Source organism: Platalea leucorodia (assembly GCF_965183815.1).
Source record: "Platalea leucorodia genome assembly, chromosome: 3".
NCBI classification, from domain to species: domain Eukaryota; kingdom Metazoa; phylum Chordata; class Aves; order Pelecaniformes; family Threskiornithidae; genus Platalea; species Platalea leucorodia.
This window is the reverse complement of record NC_138825.1, coordinates 31,656,117-31,681,365: the sequence shown is the minus strand read 5'-3', so window position 1 is coordinate 31,681,365 and position 25,249 is coordinate 31,656,117. Positions and strand designations below refer to the sequence as shown.

The 25,249-nt window shown below is 41.8% G+C and overlaps 1 protein-coding gene across 4 annotated transcripts in view; it reads right to left on the bottom strand.

The window, feature by feature from the left end:
- EPAS1 (endothelial PAS domain protein 1) overlaps positions 1 to 25,249 on the bottom strand; it is an 81,841-nt gene that overhangs the window by 5,775 nt on the left and 50,817 nt on the right. For 3 of the 4 annotated variants that reach the window (XM_082305348.1, XM_082305345.1, XM_082305346.1), the window contains exons 3-12: positions 20,347 to 20,498; positions 19,242 to 19,326; positions 18,849 to 18,911; positions 18,619 to 18,737; positions 18,310 to 18,512; positions 9,343 to 9,449; positions 4,088 to 4,235; positions 3,116 to 3,324; positions 2,604 to 2,791; positions 1,599 to 1,709 (exon numbers count right to left, since the gene is read on the bottom strand). In XM_082305348.1, coding sequence (XP_082161474.1) covers positions 1,599 to 1,709; positions 2,604 to 2,791; positions 3,116 to 3,324; positions 4,088 to 4,235; positions 9,343 to 9,449; positions 18,310 to 18,512; positions 18,619 to 18,737; positions 18,849 to 18,911; positions 19,242 to 19,326; positions 20,347 to 20,498 — 1,385 coding nt within the window. The remainder of the gene's footprint in view (positions 1 to 1,598; positions 1,710 to 2,603; positions 2,792 to 3,115; positions 3,325 to 4,087; positions 4,236 to 9,342; positions 9,450 to 18,309; positions 18,513 to 18,618; positions 18,738 to 18,848; positions 18,912 to 19,241; positions 19,327 to 20,346; positions 20,499 to 25,249) is intronic. The other variant, XM_082305347.1, reaches the window with a different exon arrangement.

Here is a 25,249-nt window from a genome sequence, read left to right as displayed (position 1 = left end):
CAAATTTACCTACGTGAAACTGGCCAGCTCCTATTTAAAGATGTCTTATTTCTATGACTAGTATACACGTTCGTTATATCAGCAGCAAAGTAAGACAACAAACTGAAGAAAAAAACCTTCCAGATAAGCAGCATTTGCTAAAGCAGCTTGCAAGCAGCCTGTAAACATCACTGTGATCTGAACTAGATCTTGTGTTTCATTAAGCTTTGAATAACTTGTCTGCCGAGACTCTACAGCATGTGGCATGTAGTTCAACCTCAGGCTTTTCGTCCTAAAAGAGAAAACACAGCTTTCTCGTAATCCAGCTACATGAAAAAAATGTGTCTAAAAATGCAAAAGTTTTAAAAAATGTAGCTGGAGGGACACTATTGCACTTAAATCTGTATTTTTTTTTTTTTTTTCCTTGGAGAACTAGTCATATTTAAATGAACTTCTCTTGGCATTTGACCAGAGCTGAACAGAGAGGGAAATGAATGTTGGCCCACCAGTCAGCTCATGACAGGGGCACTTTTCTAACACTCATTTTTCCCACCAGACAAACCTGCTGATGTGGTAGGACACACCTGTGAAAGCAGATGCTGAGTCTGACAAAACCAAAGTTTGCACATGTCAAGTCTTGCATGGAGTTTGATCCTGATCCACATTTTCCTCCTATCTGTCCACTCTTTCTGTTGCTTTCATTGCTATTTTTATGTCCAACCTTAGATGAAATTTCTTCAGGATACGGACTACAGCCTACCTGTATCTTAGCAAGTCTGCAAATTGCACTGGCAAATTGAGGCACCTCACTTGGGCCCAAATCACCCCAAACTTTCCATAGGAATAACAGGAGATGAGTGTAAGGTCTGAGCTGCCAGCCAGCAATGCCTGTTCCTTTCTCTTAACTATAAAGAAACACAAGCTCTTAAAAAAGGCATTTCAGTTATGTTAGGCGGGCTGAATCAGGCCTACACCTTTTATTCACTTGATGTAACGTTATAATAGTGGAGGATTAAGAGATATTTTTATAGAGGGAATTTCTACACTTACACCCTGATTAGAATGCAGGAAACTGATACTTTATGTTACTTTATGTGCAAGTAATTGTCACATCTCTCTGAAATACTCCAAGAGGTAAGACAAGAGGAATATATCCAAAATGACAGTTTTCATTTTGTAGTTAAAGGAGGGATGTACTATGAGGGGCATTTCTTTCCCATTTTGAGGTTTTGCAAGAATTAGTTTATTTATATTTTGTTCTAGAAAGGATGTTTACTCACTAGTTATTAGGCCAGATTTAAAAAAAAAAATGCTGCTGCTTAAATTCCTTATCCAGTCTACAGAAGCTTCCAAATTCTGAAAGCTCTCTGCTGCTGCTTTCTTCTTAGCAGCACCACCACAGTGACACCCTAAGGCACTTGCTTCAGAGAGTTAGAAATTTACACCCCAGCTTTTGAAAGTGTATATTTTGGTTAGTGTTCTGCATCAAATTTTTGGTATACATGTGCAAATGCACTCTGCATGTATGTTACTATATCTGCACATACAGCGTGCATCTGTACCACCTGCTAGCCGGGGACTGATTCTTATGGCTTTTGGAAGAGATACTAGTTCCTTACCTGGGAGTTGCACTGACTTTTTGATTCTGTGTCCATGGCAAAGAGTTTTTCAATCACCTCAATCTTAAGATCTTCATCCACAGAACTGTAATAATCTCCTGGGCTGCTTGGCTGCATGGAAATAAGAATTTGCTATAAGCAGCAAGACGACCACAGTATTGGCTTAGCATCATGCAGTTTATACTGTGCTATTCAGTAACAGATCTTTCCCATGATACCAGGCTGTATACATAGCATCCTCAGAACCCAAAACTGTCCCCTTCTATCACACGCTTTTCTCCAACACAAGATTATTTGTCGCTACAAAATTTGAGTGCTATACTGATTAACGAAGGCACCCAATACAGGAACCTAGTTGTCGTCTTAGTTTAAATGTTTTTTGGCAACTCAGACCAGCAACATGAGAGGAACACTATTAAACACTTGTGTCAAGAAGAGTGACGCTTAGCACTACAGCTCAATGTCTTTATTAAAATTGGACATCCTCTAGTAAAGGCTGGCTAAGAGTGGCTCCAGCTCTTGGGGGCAATCCTCTGGAAGCACATTCATTCTTTCAGCAAGGAACTCCGTGGAGCTGCTCTCAAAAGCCAGAGTTGGGTAAAGTTTCTGGACTAGAGACTATAGCTTCTAGTTAACAAGCAGGAGGCCATATGGGTCTGGGGCAATGTTACTAGTGACCACCCCATTTTACACTGGCTTTTTATTTAAGGGTAACTCCATGAAAGGTGGTAGCATGTTCTTCTCCTAGTTGTTTTATAGGTTATAGTAATTACTGAGAGACAGCTGGGAGAAAATGAGAATTGCAATGTAAAGGCAGGATATACTTCCCATTTAATGTTTTTGCTATTGATGCTTAAGATATACGCAGTACAGGAAGAATATAGATACACTGGGCCTTGTTAATAAGCAATGAGACAGGACTGTCAACATGAAAACGTCATCTACATATATTGATGGGACTTATATACAAAACATAACATGCAATTTTTTTAAAGCTCTTCTTACCGTGGAGCAGCTACTGTTGCTGCTTGCACTTGGAGTACTGCTGCCAGGTGCAATCTGAGGCATTGTAAAGGATGGTATCGTCAGTGTTTCGCCTTGAGCAGCGTGGCTTTTCACTTCCACTGGCCACGCTTTGTTTGGTGGTAAAACAGCACTGGTGAAGGCAGGGGCTTCCTCAAACTTCTGTGTCCCTGCACGGAGTTTTAACAATATTAATGGATGCTTTTAGGTTGTGCTGTGTTATGATATAATTGCAGCTATTCATTGAAAGTAAACACTGCTCCTAGTTGCCATGACAATAAGTTGGCATAGACTAAATGCATGTTGTTTAGTCAGCAAGAAAGCCTGATTCTGCTCTCATTCACAGAAATTTTCCACTGGTGTGAGCATGTGGGCTCTTATAGCCATTACTCCTGATTTGTACACACAGCAAATAGACCTTGTCTGTGAAGTTTCTAAATGTAGGCTCATATGTGGTTCTTTGTTGCACAAAAACTACTTATACAAACACTAACCAAAATCCAGGGAAATAATGGCATCGCCGGGTGTTGGTGCCAGCTGAGCAAGTTCCTCTGGTTCCTCCTTTAACTTAGTAAACAAGAAGTCGCTCTTCTCCGTGCCGGGGATGCCGCTCTCGTAGGCAGTGCTCATTGTCAGCAGGTGAGGCTTGAAGAGCGATTCTGTTTGGTCCATGGAGAACACAACATCGTTCTTCTCAATTTCACTAACAAGAAAATAGGTTTTAGGTATTTTGCACTCTAAAAAAAAAAAAGATGTGGGTAACATAGGCAGTACAAGCTTTCTAAAGCTGGGGCCCGTACAAGCGTTTTGGCCTCTCTCAGTCGCATGCCAGGCTCTCGACAGGCGAGGCAGAGTTCCAGCGTTGCTGAGCACCACCATCTCAGATGACGCAGAGTGTGGTCAGGACTTCTGTGGGAATACTCAGGGCTTTGTTGCTCTGCTTTTTAAAGGGATGTAGTCGAGGCTATAATGACCCAGACTATCACTCAAATAAGTATTTCCTATTTTGGCCCCATCTAGGACCAAAAATACTTGAGTTTTGCCAGACAGAGGCAAAGCTTCTGATTGGTCCTGTTTTTTGAGGCGGAAAACAGCTTCTCCTAGCAACATAAGATACAATTACTACTTAATTTTATCTCTCTGTCACAGCATTAGAAAAACAAAACATATCAGCAGTTGTATTACACAATAAAATCTTCAGTGCAGGCTTTATGCTCTGTTATATCAGCAGAGCAGCCACTCTGCAGAAGAGAAAGGCTGTGGTGTATTTCAACAGTGTGTATGGGAACGGGCACGCCACATTTTTCATCGATGTCTAATGCCAGTAAACAAGACTGAACAAACATGACTGAACTGATTTCAGAATAACAACACTGAATAAGTAGATCCTTCAAAAGTTCCTCCGATTATTGCATTTCTTCCAGGACACAAATCCATACATGGCTTTTCTGTCCTGCACAACTTACCTCAGCACATAGTTGACACAGACGATACACTGAGGCTGTAGGTTGCGCGTATTGTAAATCACCGTTCCTTGAGTCTCCAGCCATACGTATCCACCGTGCTTGGCAAGCATACGGTACTGGCCCGTCACTACTTGACCTTTTGTACACACTGAGAAAAGGGGGCAGAGAGATATAAATAATGCAGCAGGACAGGAACGCACAAGATGTAACACTTGTTTTAAACAAACCTGCTTCTGAGTTTTCATTATGCAAAACTACACTAAGACATTTGTTAGCAAGGATGCTTGACTTTGGGGAAATCTGGCCATTTTAAATATAAAATGGGCTGTTAATCTGAGATCTCAAGACGCCTGGTATTTGAGTTCTTTAGATGGTCTGATATTCAGATCAGAGTGTGGGATTTTTTTGCATTTAATGTAGGATCCTAATTGCTCCCCAAAATAATGCCTACTGACTGCATGTTTCTTGAAAGTCAGTGTTCTAGAAGTGCCTCAGTTTAGGATCCCAAGCTGATCTGTAAAAAAGTGAATTTATTTAGGTGATGGATAAGCCCCAGAGTCAGATGATTTAAAAGCTCTACTCACAAAAAATTTGAAAAGTCTCGTGGTTTAAATCTATGCCTATCTCTTTTTATACCTTAGCGTTAGGAGCTGGAGATACCAACATCACAAACAAAGCAAAGGCGTCACTAGCACAGCATTGGTCTTAAGAGGCTGAAGAAGTACTATCACTCTTAAAAAAGTATCAAAATTAAGAACAGTAAATGGGACTGTTTTGCCTAGGAGAAAAAGTAAAGCTAAACTACTGTATTTCTGTCTGCTTGAACTGTGTTGTTCCTCTGCAATAGCTTGAAATTAGCAGCCTAGAAGGAACCAAGACCCATGTGACAAATCAAATAATGTTTATTTAACTCAAAATGTTGGGTGTTTGTTTTTGGTTTTGTTTTTGTTTTTTTTGAACTGGCCTGTGTTTCTCAAGCAATAAACTGACAACAGAACAACTTAGGTTTAAAGCTTCATCTAGATGTTTGGGGTGAAGTCCCCACCCCCCAATATTTTGTAGTATTTGAAGAGAATGAGTTTTCAATGTGGAGCTTTAGACTTCTGAGATGTAAAGTTTTATGATGTCCTGTCTGTTGTACATCCTTTCCTAAAAGCAATGAATATTACCATGCAATTCACAGTTGAGGAAAAATTATTATCGATCAATGGCAATAAAATTAGGGCTGGAGTATGCAAGCAGTACTCGTACTAATAAGAGTTTGTATTTGTAAGCAGACATAGTCACACTGAGTAGCAAGAGTGGGAATTGGCTCAACTAAACCTTTGACCACATTGGCAATCTTTCCTTTTAAACAGCTTTTACGCCTCAAGACATTATGCCATCAAACTAATGCCCTAAAAATAATGCAATTTGACTCAGTAAGGCTGGAAACTTGATTCTGCAGTCTTTGTACAGAAAAATTCCTTGTGAATGTGGCCATTAACAGAAGCTATTTATTGTCAGTCTCCCCTACGTCGCCACCATACAAATGTACAAATCCAGGCCTGTGAAACGCACCGACTGTTTTGCAGATAATTGTTGCTGTGTTTATCCTTCTATCTCTGAAGTTTGTTTGTTTTCTTCCTAGGAGTATTTAATCATCCTTCATTTAATTTATTTAGACAAAGTAGAACATTACTTTTATTGATTAAATACTTCTGGTGGAACAAAATCAAAAGGCTTTCATTTCAAAGCGTTTTAGTGACCGGACTGTTCTGCTCTGCTTGTGAAACATAATTACACTGCTTCCTAATCATCAGCTCATCAATAAGAGTCACAGTGTAGGCGCCTGTTACATTACAAAGAAGCTTTTTACTGCTTTAATCTTTTTTATCATTATTATTCAAAGCATGTCATGTTCTGATATAATAAAGTACAGCAGAATCCCTCTGTGGGGTAATCTCATAAATTACTAATACACTCGTAACTACTGCCTTTGTTATCAATGCTACATTTAAGGTTCTGCATTCATTCAGAGTGAACTTCTCACTTCTCTTTTTTTTTTTTTTTTTGACGTATACATTACCTGTATCTTCACAGAACTAGTAACATCTCAGTGAAATAGGCTCCAATTATATTCTTTATCTTTGGGTGGAGAAAGGGGGAAGGCAGGGATGGATTTAATTGAACACAAAATTTGTTTTTTAATTGCTGAGAGACACTTCAGACATGCGATTCACTTGGAAGGCTTGTCGAACTTCTGCTACGTACTACCAAGTGGCAGGTCCCAGATGGTGACATTCAGCTCCCCGCTGAAGTCAACAGCAAAATTCCAATTGGCTTTAATGGCAACAAGACTAGACTCTAGATGAAGTGATTATAGATTATTAATTGCTAAATTGGAAAATATAGCTCTACAGTCAATCTTTGGTGGAGATTTATGTAACAAGACAGAGATTTTCATCTTGCTTGCATAACGTGAAAAACCGGGTATGCTAAAGTCTGCCAAATGCACTCTAATCTGCCATTTGATGGTGACTAATTAAGACTTTCGTACTCTATATGCACTACACTTCCAGCCAAGAACACAAACACTATTGTGGCTTGCTTGAATGTGAAGTTGTTATTTCACCTCAAGAAAAAAAAACAAAACAAAACAACCCTGCAGTACAGTAGAACTGCAATAAGCATGATTTATCACTAAATCAGAAGGAAGGAAAGGGAAGGAGTTCTGCTTCTATCCAAGAGACTCATTTGAGGTTTCTCTCCCTCTCTCTCTTCAAACTTTAGTCTCCTTCCTCTATTTCCTATGCATTTTTACAACACTGAATGGTTGGCACTGTCAGAATTGATGACTGTATTATTGCATGAATATATACTCTATACATAGCATATTTCTAATAAAAATTATTGTTTAATAAATATGAGTGTGCTGAACGTGAATTTTGAGGTGGATATTTCCATGTATAAATGACAATGGCCAGAAAGAACTAATAAGTTCTGTATAGCTACGTGCTAGGAAAAATTAGTAAGTTCTGTATAAACTATACACCTGCTTGGTTACCCTGTGCATTGGACAACATCTCAATGGCACACATTACGAAATCTAGGGATTTCCTGTTTGGAGGGCTTATGCGTGTTTTCTCAAGTCACAGCTTGCTGTCACTTTGCGTTTGTGGTTGTTCTCTGAGTTGGTAAGAAGCCCAACTGTCCCAGAAGACACGGGAAGTATTTGCCTTAGAAAAACTAAAAGGGTCAAATTTACTGGCAATGTAAAGTGACGGTTCTGTTGTGGGCAACAGCATTTATCACAGCACAGAGTTTGGTCCTGTGTTTCCAACAGTAAAGATCATCCATGCTGATGCTGTGCTATCAGAAACGCTATGGAACAGTTTGATCCTAAATATTTATAACCTGTGCAGCACGCAGTGCCTCGAGCACTCTTGCTGGTATAACTCACCCCTCTAGACTCTCCCTGGCCTTCATTCTGCTTCTCAATGAGTCCCTGTGCCCAACAGCAAAAGTTTGCAGGACATGGCCCTTCTCAGTAGGCACAAATGGCACCTAGACATAAACTGTGCTTTACATGAGGGGAGCCAAATTGCTGGAGTGAGGAGTAGCCTCAATCAACGCCTAATCAAGAGGGTTACTAGAAACTCTCCAGAAATCTTTATGTGAACAAGTCCCAAATCAATGGTCCCATTTAATTAATTAGATGGGGAAAACCAACAAGGGCTCGCTTGCTCTCTCCTGTTACCAGAGAGGTTGCCAGCTCTCATTTCATTCCCTCTCTTGCATTGTCCCATTCTTAGAAATGCAACTCGATGATTCAAAAGCAACAGGGCAGCATACCCACTGATTTCTCAGGATGACTCTCAGTAGCCCAGCATAGGGTACAGACACATCCTATCTAAGAAGATCACTAATTCCTTTTCATTGCTAAAAGCAGGAACACATATTACCTAAGAAACAATTACAACGAATACATTCCCAGACAACTCTCTGTAAGTATGGTGTGATTTTTTTTTTTTAAGCAGCTCTGGAAACAGGATGATTCATACAAACTCTGTTTTACAGCACACAACTTTGATCACTGCCAAACATTCTTTCAAGTAACATTTCAACTCAAAGCTGTCCTGAATCCTTGCCATTGGAGCTAACACATATTCCCTTCTTCCCTTAAGGTCAGACAGTTTTTCTTTGCTGCTACTTTTCTCTGGGAAGCACAGAAATACTTTCTGTAAGTCTATTTGGTGGGCAATTCCCTACAGACATGACCTAAGCCACGGGCTTTTTTCCTGAGGACAGAGACCTTGATCATAGTAACTAAAAGGTGGGGTTTTTTTTAGCTTGTGGACTCCAGTCTAGCAGCTTTGCTTTGTTTTTAATAAAAAGAGCAGCAGCAGCAGTTTGCGTGGTTTGTTGCCGAGAACTCTCCCAGGCACTAGTTCAGTGGCTCTAACAGCCAGAGGTGGGAAACGTCATTTGTACATGGGTACAAAACACTAGTGCTGTCTCCAGCCATAGCGCCAACTCTAAGGACAGAGACTGAAGATTTAAATCCAATAATTTTAAGACACCTTTTGTGTGAGAGAGAGGAAGCATAACTGTGTGGCCTGCTGGAGGGAGGGAGCACGTCTTGGCTCTGATCTCTGCTTCCAGAATGGTTCGGGTACTTTACATTAAAAACAGCTAAAACTGGCAGTTCACATAGGCATAAGAATAACAAGAAGAAGCTGTTCCTGGCAGTCTATATTATTTGTATAATGAATATCCCTTTTAGAAAGTCTCCTCGCACATCTGTTTTGGGTGGGGAAGACAGTTGTTATTTGGTAGCAGAAGAAAGACATTAACAGATACACTGCACTAAGCCCTCCCTATTACCCTTTACAGCTGCTCTTCCTGCTGAGCCCAACAGCACACCAGAAGGATAACACCACCAGTAAAGGCACTTCTCACCAGGCTAGCACTGCCTAACTCAGCTTTTTAAATTTTCAGCTGATCCTTGTATTATCCCTTAGAGAGACAGCGATTCTCCTCTCTACCATCCAAGTTTAGTTTTAATTATGGCAAAAATCAGACCCTCTGGAAAGATCAGCAGCAGGTTTTAGCTAGACAAGCACGGTAACCTGTAAGCTTTCTTGCAAAGTGTAAACACCGTTCTCAGAGAATATCTGCGCACAAGGTGCATTTGTATTTTCAACTACTTATTGAGGTACCCCCAAGCTGTACTTTATATGCAAACTATGAAGAAAAATGAGAATGTGACTTACAGTTCTGGTGACTCTTGGTCATGCTCTCTGAGTCCAAGGCATGGTAGAACTCATACGCCGAACGGCCCAGCAGCTCTTCTGGATGGTATCCGATCAACTCTGTTATTCTTCATTAAGAAAAAACCAAATATTTAAAATGCAGGTCGCCTGAGCCTTAGGCTTACATGTGCAGGGCAGCTATCAGCTCTAGTCCTTAGACTAACAGACTTAAAACCACAATATGAGAAATTCTGAACTTCCGAACACCTTAGGAACTGTAGAGGACTTCTGATCATGTTCTGAAATATTTCCATGTGCAGAATAAACTACCTTTTACTACTACTGGAATAAAAATTCCTAGGGATGTCTTTATGTGTGTTGCAAATTTTCCCAGGCCTATTGCACAGTATTTCTTATAGAAGGTCTCATCTGGAAAACCACTGCTGACAAAGTTCTCAAGCTGTCCGCTACATGCACAAACTCCCAGCTACCATCATTCAAAATCAAATGTATGTGAGGGGGGTAGTGGTTGGCACCATCAGGTTTAAAAGTATGTGTACATTTAAAACACATAAAAGGGTTAAATCACTACTTTTGTATTGCATTTAATAAAATAAAAATGCAAGGTGAGGAATTAAGGGCAGTTAAAAGAAAAAAATCAGCTCTTCTACTTAGTGCTTCTTAATTATACGAGAACTTTGGCATGTGGATTAAGTTACTTGGGTGACTAATCCACAAACTAAGTAGGATTTTACACAAAGAAAGCTATGATCTCAAAAACTAGACTTTTTTTCAGAGTCTTTCTGAGTACTCAGGCATTTTTCCCAATCCCAGGATTTCTCCCAAGTTTCTGAATAAATGAAAACAGGTCATCAAACTGTGCAGATGATTTTCTCTACTGAGGAGGTGGAGGAAAAGGGTTCTTTCCTAAATTCAATTTGAAATACCATCACACACAACTTTACAGGAAACAACACAATTACTAAAAAAAAAAAATTCAAAAGCAAAGATGATATATCTTCTGGGAAAATAAGGAAACCTTACTGTTTTCCAAGTCAACAACACTCTTGGATGCCTTTTCCTAGCTTTTAAACTGCAATGACAACCTATAACGTAGCACAGAGCAGTAGCAGAAACAACTACAACCTGACTGCTAAGCTGTCGTAAACCTTGAAAAGCCAGGAGGTTTGCAAGGAATGGTCACATCTTGCAGCAAGTCGCTGCCATCAGTGGTAGTGCCCAAGTTCTATGCCTCGTGACCAACTTTATCTGCCACCACCACATTTGATTAGTGGCATTGCTCCTTTTAAGAGAGACATCCTCCGGTTCGTGTACTCCCTGGAAGGACAGCCTTGGCCCAGCCCTCCAGACACAAGCATGTCTTTACAAGACAGACATGTAAATACTGTAAAACAAACAGAGCAAGAGCATGGCATTCATCTCCCAGATCCCCCTCCAGCAAGGAAGACACATAAGATGGAGCCGTTTTGTGTATGGTTTGAACGCCAACGCATTGAGTCAGCTTTTGCCTCGCCTCCACAGAACTGTATAGCTCATACCCCTGGCACATGTTGGGTTTGTCACTCTGAAAACTACTCTCTGTCCTGATTTCCACGGCATGAACCTGGGTTTATAACGATTTAGTTGAGCAAAGACTGTAGCTGGTTTTACTGGGTTTCGCCCAAAGACTTACTCTTCTGTTTATGTTTACAGTTTTATTTACACTTACAGTTAGACCGACAAAGGGGAAATTCTTGAATCAGGTTTCCAAAAGAGTTGCTTTTTTGACTCTCTTCACTGACTAGCTTCTGAGCTTCTAACTGCACCCCAGTCAAATCTGTAACTTTTCTCTGAAACCACAATTGCTTTTTCTAACAAAAGCAGAAGTTCTCATAATGAGTCGGTCATCAGAGCTGAACCATCAGGAAAAAACAACAAATACAGAAGGAGCCCTCATAAAAGTAAGGCTCCCAAAATACAGTTGCTGCTCGCCTTCACGCAGTCAGCTGGGACACATTGCTGTGAGTGGCCAGAGGCTTTTGCCAGGACCAGTGTAAATATACAGTCTTTAAAAACAGAAACTATGGCCCTTGGTTATATAATGGCATAGCATTATAAAACCATCCCGGTTAGTTTGGAGCTCATCACAAGGGGAAGCCTTTTAAAATTCAGGAAGTTGAGGTTTTACTCTTAATCCAGTCGTTGGGAGCTGAGAGCCAAGTGGGGGTTGAGCGGGGAGAAGGAAAAGGAAATAAAGATAATGGGAAAAAAAGAAGCATCACGTACCCAGCAGCACCAATGCAAATCCAAAACCACGTTACAGCCTTCATGGCTGTCAACAGTGGAACTGAGATAGCAAGCAAAAAATACACCTTACAGCAGGCTGAGGGACTCTTATCATATAGGAATTGCAATCTCTACGCCAAATTGTCTATTCCAATCCTGTAGTTCCCCTCTCAAATTGCTCCTCACTGATCAGTTCATAACGAGCATCCTCACTATAAAATTACTCTTCTCATTCCATGGCAGAGGACGACTTGTGGTGTGATCCTGCTGTGACAGCGTCAAATTTAATTAGATCTAATGTAATCTTGGATGAAAGTTAGCAACTGGTGGGTCGATACCTTTTTACTACAACCAACTAAAAAGCATACAGGAAGATAAAAATAAGATATCAAAGAATTACCCACAAACTCCACAACATTGGCCAAATTCTAAACCCATGCCTGGTAATAGTGAAATACTAATCAAGAGTAATTGTTTTAAAATAGTTACTTAAAAAAAATAAATGGCTAAACAGCCCCTATGCCCTTGTTAACTGATCTGTTAATCTGTTACCACTATTCATATGCGTTACATTTCTCTTTAAACACCCCCTGGGAGTGAAACAATTCTTTAAAAAATTATAGAATGTTTCTTTCTCCCATTCCAAAACACCCTAAAACTGCCTGACATGTTTCCTAGACACATTTTTAAATACCGCTATTTTACAACAAACAGCCCCTCTCCAAGAATTGTTAGCAGTATTGTTTTTGGTGCATGAACTGGCAGATCACACCCTCCTTTATTCCTCCTCTGGTGCTGCTGACTCTGAAAAAGCTTAAAAAAAAAAAAAAAAGCTCACGGGCTGCAGGCAGCGCAGGGCTGGAAATCAGATTAGCCAGTTCCATGCCGCATTACCCGCCAGGGCCGAGGCAGGCAGCTACCCCCGTCTCCATCGCACCCGTCCCGTGACTCCCCCGAGACATTCGTGGAAGAAGGCTGGCCGCAGCTCACAGCCCGAACAGCACCTGGGCCAGACGGCAGCGAGTGCTTCAGCAAAGGTCTCTGCGCTGACCTCACTCGAGCATCGCTTTGAGGTTCGCCGGTGAGGTGCACCTCCAAACTCCACGTGCTTTCCACAGGAGCCTCTTAGCAATACGAAATGCCAAGTGAATACACAGAGGACTAAGTGCAAAGGAAAAAGCATCCTACAGAGCTATGAGGAGGAGGAGCACGTAACTAAGGGAGTCACAGAAATGTATATGCCCCAGGGGACCAAAGGGCCATTTACAAAACCTGAACTCAGAACACAAGACTTCTACTTTTGCTTAGACACCAGACAGAAAATTGCTCTTTGTGCAAGCTGTGGAATGACAAAATTGGAAAACAAACCATATGGTGGTTTTGGATGGCGTTCCTGCCATGGTAGGCTTTGTTTCCTTTGCATTTGTAAAAGCTAAATTGGTGCTTATTAGAAGGATAACAATAATTTTTGTTGAAGACGACAGGTGGGCTGAGAGGCTGTTTATTCTCCCATTAACCGCTCATTTCTGAAAACACAAATACCTTTGGGGGAATCTTAATTTTGCCAGACTGGCACTTTGGTTTTCTGAGCTAAACTTGTCACCATGATGCATTGAGGTCAAAATCTCAGAAAACACAGTAAAGAGGTGGGCAGTAGCCCTCCGCAGTAGCAGATCTGTCCCAACTCCCACTACTTCAAGTAGTGCTTTTTGAGCACTACTTCACTTCAGTTTCTCTTAATATACCCATTTCTTAAAGGCAAAGTTTTGTGCTTAGGGTACACAATGGAGAAACAAGTGATCTGAATCCTATTTCTAGATTTATACAACTTTGCCCTACTTTATCTTTTTGAGACATGGCAAAGCAAACAAAGCTCACTGCTTCAAAGGCTGCATCTCCTAAGAGATGAGCTATTTCAAGTGTTGTGTCTTTTTTTTTCCCCCCCCTTAAAATTGTGCTTTTCTGTCTCTTTATAGGAGCACAAAGCTTTTTATTGTATACTATTTCTTGAGTTAAAATAGTATCGTAAGAACCATCGAGACTGAGAAGTCAGACTCTTTGTGAAAGACTGCTGTAATGTTTACTGCTCATAAAAAAAGAGCTGGGTGTATATTCGTTGGGCTGTGTGTGAGGGTGTGGATCTCTTAACAAAGTCTTTCTGTATTCAAACTGTTACCAAGTTATTGAAGTTAAATTGGTCTTGACGGGAACAAACAAACAAACAAAGTTATACTTAAAGCAGAATGAGTTAAAAAAAAAAAAAAAAAAGGAAAGAAAAAAAAAATGAAGCCCAACACAGCCACTACACCTGGGGTAAAGCACTCTGCCAGCCTGCTAGAGCAGGCGGCAGGGCAGCATGGCAGTCCTGCCGAGTACCCACATGTCCTCTTGAAAATATTCATGGCTTCTGCTACTCTAACCCAGGCCAAAGAAAAAAATAAAATACAAAATCCTGGGACCCCTGCCCACTCCTTTAGAGGGAAGGCTGGCCTGGTCAGGTGTATCTGCCCTGATAGGCAAAAAAAACCTAGATGGGTACATTAAAAACTTCACCAGGACTCTGTCTGTCCTACTCATTTGGTCTATCTAAAGCAAAGTTTCATTATTAACAAAAGAAGTTTGTCATGTTTTTTTCTTAAATACGGCATATACCAAAAGTCAGTTTTGCCAAATGTGGATCTTTGGCTTCAGATATCATCACTTCGCTGGTCTCCATAATGCATTTTCCCCCTGAGCAGGGATGGAAGGACTGGAGGGCCTTTCAAGTGCTTATTTGCATTCTCACCTAATTTAAAAATATTCCCCAAATATAGGTCAAATGGCAAACTGACTTAAACCCTCATACGAGGTCTTGTGCCTGCATATTTCGGTTTTACAGGGACATAACTGGAAGCACAATACAACTCAGTTTCTTCTCAGTCAGCCACAGCCTGGATCCCACATGTACACTCATATTAGGAGAAACCTAACTGGGACCAAACACTATTGGCATTGCATCTTCCTGCACCGTCCTATTCTGAATCGTCATACATCTTCCATCGCTCCTTTTGCTTCTTCAACTCTTCCATTAAAATGTTCCAATCACGAAAAAGTAAAAAAGACTATAACTAATTGGGTTTCTTGTAATCAGGAACATACAATTCCCCAAAGCAAGCCATGCCTTCAAAGAAATGGAGAACATATGCTTTTCAGTGTGCTGGTGCCAGCGAACTGGTTTGTGACGCAGCCTCCGGAGCTGCCGCCTGCACATCTCGCCCCGTGCAGAAGAGATTTGTTTCCTTACCCTTCTCTCCTCTGACGTGTGCTGCCCACAGCAGGTACGGGCCAAGAGTGCCTCCCCCTCCCCAGCACCCCAGAGAGGTCGCAGGGATGAAGATGAAAAGCCAGTGCCACCTACAATGCCACGTTACCCTCCCTGCTTTCAAAACGCTGGTCCCCTCCAAAACACAGTGTATGGTTTTCTTTTGTTATGCATAAAACAAAAAGGCTGAGACTGCATGTGCTGGGGCACCTGAAGTAGTTTTGGGGTTTTCTGTCAAATTCAGACACAGTTTTCACTTTTGTTTTGTGGATGTTTTTTTGCCACAGAAGCATATTGCTGCTATTTCTATGTATACATAGCCCCCATGGCCCTGCCTGGGTAGTTAGGCTGAGCATCAGCTATGCCACCACGGTAACAAAATTACCTTTGTATAAAGACTGGCCTTTTTTTTCTGACTAGAACACCCTCACTGGAGATCTTCCCCGATACAAAAGCATTGTGCAGCGGAACTAAATCCTCCCTTGGATTATTGAATTGTACCACTGATCGGCATTTCCCTATTACAGCTAAAATAATCCTTCCTTGTAAACCACTTAGCCAAGTGGAGCAAGGGAACATTTTTAATTGGCTCTTCAGGAATGGCTGAAGCAGGCATTTAACAGAACAACCGATTTTTAATATTTATATCTCACAAACCTTTCTTTACAGGCTCATCACCTTGCAAAAGCTGTTTTAATACAAATATATCCCACCTAACCACTGGCAAACCATAGACCCACATATATCAATTATTTTTGGAAGGCAAAATATATGGGCTACTGTCTCACTAAATGAGCGAGGGCCAATCTTGCCTGCTTCATATCGCATCTGTCATGTACCCTCCAAGGAGAAGCCAAAAGAATCAAGGCACTTCACGTCAGCCAACGAGTTTTTGTTACAAAGTGTTGAAAGGTAGCCAGCCTACATTTTGCATATTGCTTTGTCACAGACAGAGACTACGAGCTTTCCTAAGGAGATGACAGATGTGATCCTCATTTTCCGCAAGGGTAAATTTCAGCGTTATGTACCATGGCAGCTCTTTCTCGTACCCACTTGAGCTTCACTCTGAAGGTGGGTGCTTCCATTATAAAGGTCCAGCACGGCTGCCATTCATTAAGGTACTTCCTCAGAAATCCTGGAGTTTCTCTAGCTGAATGCTTCAAAAATAAAAATGTAATGCTCCCTGGAAGCAGACCTGTCCACACCAGATGAACTGCAAAGGGGATACTCAGATGGCTGCAGAAGCCTGCTAGAGGAGGCACGCTGCCCTCGGTGGTATCAGCCCTGAACTGGAAAGACAGAATCTCTCACGGAGAAATGAGCTGTGTCAGCCCTGCTGCTCCACTGCAGAAAGGCCAGAGCAGGTTGAAAAGGGTTTAGGCATCTGAGTGGCACATGCTGCTTTTCTTCCCCCGCTCCTCAGCCTGGATTTACATTCCTGGCATAAGCTGCTCCTTCAATACAATTTGTCTAGCACCACCGAATTTGATAAGAACAGCTGAGTGTTTTGCGTTTTTATGTGTCTAGTGATGTGTCGCCTGTTGGAGAGAAATCAACATCCCTCTGGGAGGGAAGCGCAAGCCAGGAGGATCTGCTGGGAAGAACGCGAAAGGTGCGTGAGGTCTCTTCCTTCTCTGGCCTGGCTGGCTTTTTACAGCTTCATCATAATCTCGATAAAACATGAATGAAACATCCAACCAACGCTATCTAGTAAAAGACGTGCTGTTTTGTTGCCTGGTTTCCAAGAGAAATCTCTGAAATTCCTTGCAAGTTAAATCCTCCAGAGGAAGCTGTTGTATTTCACTGCCACGTGAAAAGTCTTCCTTGTAAATCAACTCCCACTATTTAAGACACGGCATAATATTTCATTCTTTTTAAAACAAGCATGTGTATCTTTAATAGGATAGTATCGGTCCCTCTCATTCTCATTTATAATTGCTTATGCATCAAGTCTGCCAGAGACATGTGAATGCTGCAATACAGCAAAATCCTCTGTCACTCTCCTCTAGCCTGCCAATTCAGAGGTACGTTGCTTTTAATAATAAGCCACCACCATATTGCTGCTTTTCCCCCCACTAGGAGCAAAGTATCTCAATATTCTCATCCTGAAAGTATTAACAAGGAGGGGAAGGAAAAAAAAAAAAAAAAAAAAAGAAGTCTGTTTTATTGCGGTTACACCAGTGGACATTTCTAGTTACAGCACACTTGCTGCTAAATTCTCAGAGAGGTCAGAAGAAGGTCAGTCACAAGTTTCACACTTGTAATCTTGCTTTCATCCACAGCTGCTAACACTGCTAGTTTATATGGTTGCTTCATCACATTGTTTAAAATAATAATCTTTCTTAGAACAAGTTCTAAAAAACCTCTGAAGGATGAAAAAAATAAACAAGATCTCAATCGTGTGAGTTTTTGCATAAAATGCGAGCATACGTATAATCCCACTGATAACCCTACAGACCTCAGCGGTTGCTAGCATCTCTGAATTTCACGAGACCAGTTTCATTAGACAGAAAACTTCATATTAAATTCAGGGATGATGCAAACTTAAAAAGCCCCAAAACAAACACCAAACCCACAGTAGTAAAGACAGGACTTTCTGGGGAAACAGGGAACAGGAGGAGACTTCATGGGAAGGGATCTCTGGCTCACTCACACGCAGGGAAGATGGTTACCACAATATGTAGACAGGGAGAAGAGGTAGATGGTATGAAATGCCATACAGATCCCAGGGGAAATCACGCAGGCAGAGACGAGGGGGATCTCCATTTTTCGACTCAAGAGGCAAATGTGGGGAGTAGAAGACACAGGCCCCTTGCTTGACCCAAGACCTTCCCCTCCCCTTCATTTCGCCACTAAAAGGAGCAGATAGATAACCAGCAAAGGTTGTTTGCTTTTCATTGAGCAAGAGGCTGCAACGCCATTACAGAGCTGCAGATGCTCTGGATGCCTTAGCAATTCTTAGTTAATCTAGAGCATAAAGTACTTTCCAGCTAACCAATAATAGCATCCTGGGCCAAACCAACCATAAGACAGTCCTTGACTAAGGTCCGTAAGGCATGTCGTTTGAGACCTTCTCTAAAAAACGAGAACAGAAATCCTGTGTACTCTTCAGCGTGTTAAAACCCAAGAAGCTAATGCTTATGGCTCTAAGTTGCCTCATCTTCTGCCAGTGAACTTGAATTCCTCACTGAGCAGGAGGAGGAAATACAGGAGTACCATTTTGCCTAAACTGAGATTTGAAATGGATTAAGTGAGCCACTGAATAAGCTGACTTGGTAACAGACTGTACTTTCTTCTAGTCCTTGCTTACCAGCTCCACACAGGAGGACATTTAGAAGGACTGCTTGTTTTGTTCAAGAAGACAGAAAGACCCCGGGAAAGGAAAAATCAGTGGAGTTTACCTGTCATCACAGTAGGTAAATTTCATGTCCATGCTATGACGACTCAGGAAGGTCTTGCTGTCCAGGGGGATGTCGATGTTTGAAGGATGCTGAATAGGCTCACACATTATTATAAGGCAGGTGAGAAGAGGTTCTTTATACCCACACAGAGTGTGAGGAGGGCAAGTGTTATACACTTTAACTTGTCCAGTGCAGTGCAAAACCTGAAATAATGATTTTTGAATGAGAAACAAACTTAGAATGTACTTTCTCTACACACCAACATGCCTTTTAAAATCAGAAACACTTATTATGGCTCAAATACGGTACCTTCCAGGTGGCGGACTTGAGGTTAACAGTTCTGCCTCTGTTGGTAACGGTGCATTTCATCCTCATGAAGAAGTCCCGCTCAGTTGACATCTCTTTGCTTTTCTTTCCAAAGCCTGGACCTGTATAAGAAAAATGGCAAATGAGTTTTCTCAGTTTTGCTTCTTGATTTCTTCTACTTACAAGCATGAAGGATTCAATAGAAATAACAGACTAATTCTCAGATAATTTACCTGCAGAGACCATCAAAGATGCATGGACCATTGAAGAGCAGTTTGTAGAGCTCAGACCTAAAACTTTAAGTGGAACTTAAATAGGACTTTGTGCATTTAAACCTATGTTTTAGCTTGCAGCACATAAATCTTTGCAAAGCGTTACAAGTGAAAACATTATGCCTGTCTTAACTTGATGAAAGGAAAACACTAAACAAACACTTCCTAGTGCTATCATATATAAGCAATATTTGGCAAAACAAAATAAATCTGCAAAGTATTGAATAACAGTTAATGATTACTCTAGGAATGAAAATTCCCTTTACCATGACTAACAGATCTCTACTGCCAGCTAATTACTTCATTCGGTTATTTAAAAAGCAAACAGTGGCTATTTTCTATTTTCTTTATTACCATTTTTCAGACTCAGATTCTCTCGAATTTCTTCGTGATCACATGGATGAGTGAAGTCAAAAATGCTGTGTCCAGTTAATTCCACCTGTGCAGAAGTAATAAGTATATTTAGCCAAATAAAAGCAACTAATAGTATTCATCTGTTTTTAAATACCACCTATTCAGATGAAACTGGTCACTAGAACTAAGTGCATCAACAGCAGCTTCGGGCTCATTTCCAGGATTTTTCAGAGAGGAATTAAGAGGAATCAAAGACGCCAATTTTGACCGTGGTCTAATCAGTGGTGCTCAGTGGGTCAGAGTAGGTTTAACTCAGTCTCCTTTATCAATGATTTGTGCTGTGTCCTGTATTTAACCTGTTTACCTTGACTCCACAACCACATCAAACTGGTGACTCACGAGGGTGCACTAAAGAGCACATATATCCAACCACAATCCTCTGAAGATTTCGGGTGTCTTTAACAACATCCCAGTCCAGGTGTGAAAGGACACAGAGCGGGAACCGGGAGAACAGCCTTCCCACCACAAAAGATGTGCCCATTTTTCTAGCCTCCCTAAACCATCTGCTCTGTTTGTGAAGATCCAGCGATACCCACAGACACAAATCCTGTGACCCTGCCTTTGTTTACTCTATGCATAACTTCTCATTTTCTCCCCAGAACAATTCCTTATCTTTGGATTTACACGGTGTAGTTGTAGTCAGCACCACCAGTTATTTTCAATACAGAAGGAGAAAATACCCCAACCAACAAACCAGAGAAGGGGGGACCCAAAAGAACAGCGCTCTCCCCTCTCTCCCCTCTGTCCTATAGTCTAAGGCACAAGTTGAATAAATGCCCATTCTCCTCTCCACGGTAATATCTAAGAAGGCAAGTTTGCAGTCACCAAAGACACTACAACTTTGATAAGGAGAAGGTAAAAACGCCACCCTGATGTCTGGTGTTCAGGGTACCTGCCCGAGAAATAAGAAATTTTATTTCCAGTCTTTTGGAGTGACACGCCGCTGTTTTTCTACATTTAGGCATAGGACTCGTCTCTAGGAATTGTATTACTCGTTTCTAGGAATTGTATTACAAAGACAGGAAAGTGTTAGGGAACAAATTACCTGGGTGAGACCCATGTATTTGTTGACATTCTCTGACAAAAAGATCATGTCTCCATCCTGTGTCACCACGGCAATAAATCCCTCCAAAGCTTTCAGGTACAAGTTGTCCATCTGCTGGTCTGCCTCTAGCTCATTCTCGTTGTCAGCACATACTGAGAAAAAAAGAAAAAAAAGCATCTAAAGTCTTCAGCACCTTAGCCAGCCTTTTTCAACACAAGCACATCCAGTTACAAGGCAACAAAATATTCTTCTGCTGTTAGAATTTCCTTTCCACAAACCCCTTTCGGTGGGACCTTCCTTGAGAAGAAAGTTGTCTGCACAGCATATGAAAGGGATGTCCTTATCACTAGAAAGATATTTTTCTAAACTTTTTGGCAAATGCAACAGACCCTCTATTCACCTTTAGCGCGTTTCTGCAAGATGCATTTTCAGTACGTAACACCTACATACCCAGACACTGAAGCGCATCTTCTTTGTGCACACTCTTTTGGCCACATGCAACCTCTGTATCCCCTAACAGGCACAAAGCATAGGGCAAATTTTACAGAAAGTAAGTAAATTTGTGCATTCATAACAAACATCTGAGAAAAAACATATTTCCATCAGGTCAAGTTTTCTAAGAAGTTCAAATACTTTTCCTATGAAGCATGCCTAAATAGACCTCTCCACTCAGTATGGAGAGGTCTGTTAACATGACCTTGAGAAAAAGTAGGAAAAACACTTCCCTGAAGGCCTTTCAGGGGAATCTCTCTTTCATCCCATAAACCTCAGTATTCCTGGGAAAAACACAGATCCATCCCACCAATACCGGCTTTTTCATCTGCAGACGTCAAAACTCCCTACGTGCCACTCCACCAAACTGAGAAGCTTCGTCACCCACTTAACGCTCCTCCAGCCCCACAAGAGGGAGAGCCTCCGACGCCACTCACATCCCTCACGTTTGCCTATGCAGATTCATGAACCCAGTGCATCTTAGCCATTTTTGGAGACGTGCCACTGTTGTGCTGAAATCTAAGGCCTAAGAATATTTATTAAAGCGTGTTTTTTTGGTTATTCGTTTTCCTGTTGCTTTTTGGCTGTGCTGTAGGGACAACTGATGGCACTGCAAAGCCCTCATCGTGTATGATCCACATTGCTCATCTCCTGCCATGGGAAGCACTAAGTGGGCAAAGCCGCAGGCCCGGAGGCAGGGAAAGGGAAGCACTGCTCCTCCTAAAGCCAGTCACCCAAGCGTCCACTCAGCACTCTTGCCTTCCCTTCTACACTTTTAAGCATGCTTCAGCTCCATGAATAAGAAGCCCGCAGGAGATGATTTGTAGACGTCTAGTATCGAAAAATTTCTGTGTAGGAGCTGGCCCATTAATTTCTTGACATGTTTTACATGAAACTTCTGAGATTATTTTTTTTTTACAAAACTATTTACAGATATCGCATCTGGTCTGTGTACCTCAGACGTGCTGTGGTGAGCTTATCTTTATAGCTTTGTCAGTTAGCCTGCACATTTGTGATCAGTCATTGCAAACATGCGTAGTGGTAAGGCTCTGAATTTGGGGGGAAAAAAGCAAACAAACAAACAAAAAACCCCTTATTGCCTCAGAGTAAAGAATAACCAAGTCCAACCATACACTGCCGAAGATACAAAGCCATGGGTAAGTCCCATCTAGATCAAAGGCGCTCCACAGCCCAAGGCAGCAAGGATGATCTGAGAGGAGCTGGGGAGAGCCGCTCTGTGCCCCTCCCTGGTGGCACAAGAGTGCTCCAGGCTGGGCCCACCACCGATTCTGCTGGCCAGAGGCTCCAGCCGTAATTGCATCAACCTTATTTGCAAGAACAGTGAGACTCTTAAATGAGTTTCTTGGAGAAGCTGCTCTTTGTTAGTTTAATGTTGCAATTTCAGCATACAGTTTCTGTTCTCTAGTACACATTCTATTAGCACTTGAGAAAAGTATTTCAATTTTTGTTCTTTTCCTCGCTGAAACAGCACACTCATCATTTCCCTTCATGTTTCTTGTTGAAATACTCATTTTGGAAGAAGTCTAGAAGCAGGAATGGGGTATTGCTTTGTAAAACATTATTAGAAGTGGTTTGGGGTTGGGATTTTTTTGGATAGGGAAGAGGCTGAGCCAAACTAATGCAGCTTTAACTTTGAAGCATTCATGAGTTATGATTAAAGGACCAGTCCAATCTATATACCTCCTGCAACTGCATCCGCTAGTGCCTAAGGATGGACAGCGAGCAAATGCAGAGGGATGAGCATTTGCAATGCAGAGCCCACCGAGCCACTGTTTGGAACAGATGAGTGGTGACAAAAATGATGCTGGCTGCGGCTTCTGCATCCTCCTCTTGCTCCTCAACATCCCTCCCTGGCAGCAGCCCATTACCCATCCTGCAATCACAGGAATGAACAGACTCGGCCCCAAATCCATTGGGAGCACTTAGTTTATCACCCTTTGCTTCTCAGCGTGATCGTTTGGTAGCAGGGAAGAGAAGACACTCTTTGGGGATGGCCAGCACAGGCTGGGGATTTATCATTTTGCGTCCCTGCACTGCAATTCTAACTACACACGCAGGGGCCAGTTCCTCAGCACAAAGCAACTGACTTCAGGAAATTACATCAGGGCTAGCATTTAAAATACAGAAAATACACAATAATATATTTGAATAGTATGCACTTTGACCATAATGACATTTAGGGAAGGGAAAAAAAAAAAAAGGTAAGTGACCATCTGCTCCCAAGCTTGTTTCTGCTGTGTAAAGAATGTCAAGGGTCTTTTTTTACTTTTCCGGAAGCAAACAAATGGTTTATTCAGCAGGGATCATGGCTATAGCCCAAGACAATCAGCCAAGTGTGGGTTCAGAGAAAAAAATGACTTTTCAGCTCTAACCCCAGACCCTCCTTTCCATTTTTTTTCCCAGCTCATTAAGTTTGCATTAACAAAACATGACCATTCAAAGGCAGGAAGGCTATTCAAAGCATTTGTATTCTTAAATGCCTCCAACAGTGAAAGACAAACACTTTACTTGTATTATCAGATGATTAAGTTTGCTTTTCCATGTATATAAATTATATTACTTATACAAACACACACAGAGGACATAGGATCACTCACATCAGGGCTGCAGGTTCAAACCCTTAACATCCTAGCTGAGCACAGCACTTAAAGATATAGTCAGCTTGAAAGCACACCGTTACAGGGTTTTGTGGGATCAGAGTTCTGCTTTTTTTTATTAAAATTACCTTCGTCCATCTGGAGGCATCTGTGATGTAGACTGGGAGGAGGGAGGGAAGAGGGTTTGCGCCGCTGTGCACCCCCTCTCACATAACCCAAAAGCACGACCAAGGTGTTTTGCAGACAGCCTCCAGCTCCCCTGGTAACTCAGTCAGCCCCACTGCATCCCCTCCTTCCCCGGCAGCAGCCCCGGCCGCAGCAGGCAAGGGGAGCTGGCAGATACACGTTTCTTGTAGTACTTAATAGGGCATGTTCTCGTTTCAAAGACGGAGCAGCTCTATCAAGGAAACTGTAGGCACTATCAGGCACCTAAAGGTAGGCGACGAGTAGCGCCAGGAGCCACTGTGCTGCCGCTGCCCATCTACTCCTTGCTTGTCCCCCATGAGCATCCCCTGGCAGCCTGCCCAGGAAAGCTCAGGCACTGGGGGAGGCACCAAGGGCACTCACGTCTTCTAGTGCGTCCAGGTACTTCGTGGTGGTTGCAAACATACAGTCCCAGAAAGTGTCATCTGGGCTAAACCCCTGAAGCATATTAGCTCCCTGAAGATCCTTAGTCTGCAGCAAAGAAATATGCTGGGCATCACTGGCGGCCCTAGTATGCCCTGCATCAGGTAACTTACTATACTTCTAGTAATATAAATAATAAATAACAGTACCTCATATCACTGCAGTTACAGCATTATAGCTTGTTCCCTTTCTCCTGCAAAAATCACTGGTTACTAATACACAGAGGACATACACACATTAGGAGATTGATACATCAGAAGCAATTCAGTTATTGCCACTAGCAAAAATCCGGTTTGCTTTAGAAAGAATCTGTTTTGCAGAAGAAAAACAAATAAAGCCATCGCTACTGCAAGCTGCTCCCAGAAATCCCTATTGCTTTCACTTTAGCATAAGAAATTTCAGCTTCAGATGGAAAACATTTGAGAAAGCTGGGACCAAATGAAAGCAGGAGGTTCGCACGAGGAGGTGGGGGCAGAACTTGGTTTCCAGTAGGTCTGAAGTCACTTTACTTGCCAGAATTCTCCAGGTCTTAAAGAAAGGTAACCATGGACTCAGTTTACCCTGATTTTTAGGTAGAGGTTTTGTCATCAGCATTGCTTTTCAAAATAGCTGCTAACTAAATTTTGAAATAAGGATGCGTTTCTTATTTTTTCCTGCAACTTCTTCCATCTCTACTAATGGGAGTATCTCAGTTCAGGCACCATGACAGTATAGCAGGGAGGCTGGACTGCAAATATGCCGGTTTAACTATAAATTAATAGCACATTCAGCAGAATGAAGTACTGCAATATTATTGTTCATATTATAGTTACATTTATGGATCCCAGCCAAGATTGTGCTCATGTAGCACGGGGAAGCCTATAAAGGAGGGAGAATCCCTGGCTGGCTGAGACTGAGAGATCTTGAAACACATCAGAGAGACAAGGAGAAGTGCAGTGGCCTCCCTGGGGCGACTGTCAGAGCTACAGCAGAACCAGGAACAGAGCAACCGTGTCCCGTGTCCCAGTTTGATGGGTCATCCACTGTTCATACTGCCCCAAGGCAGTATTTCTCGGTCTGCATCAAATTTCGATACAGTATTTTTCAGTCCATGTCTCAGTCTTCATCAAATTTTGATAAATATTTTTTAATCAGCTCTATTCTGAAAACTTTTCTAACCACCGACG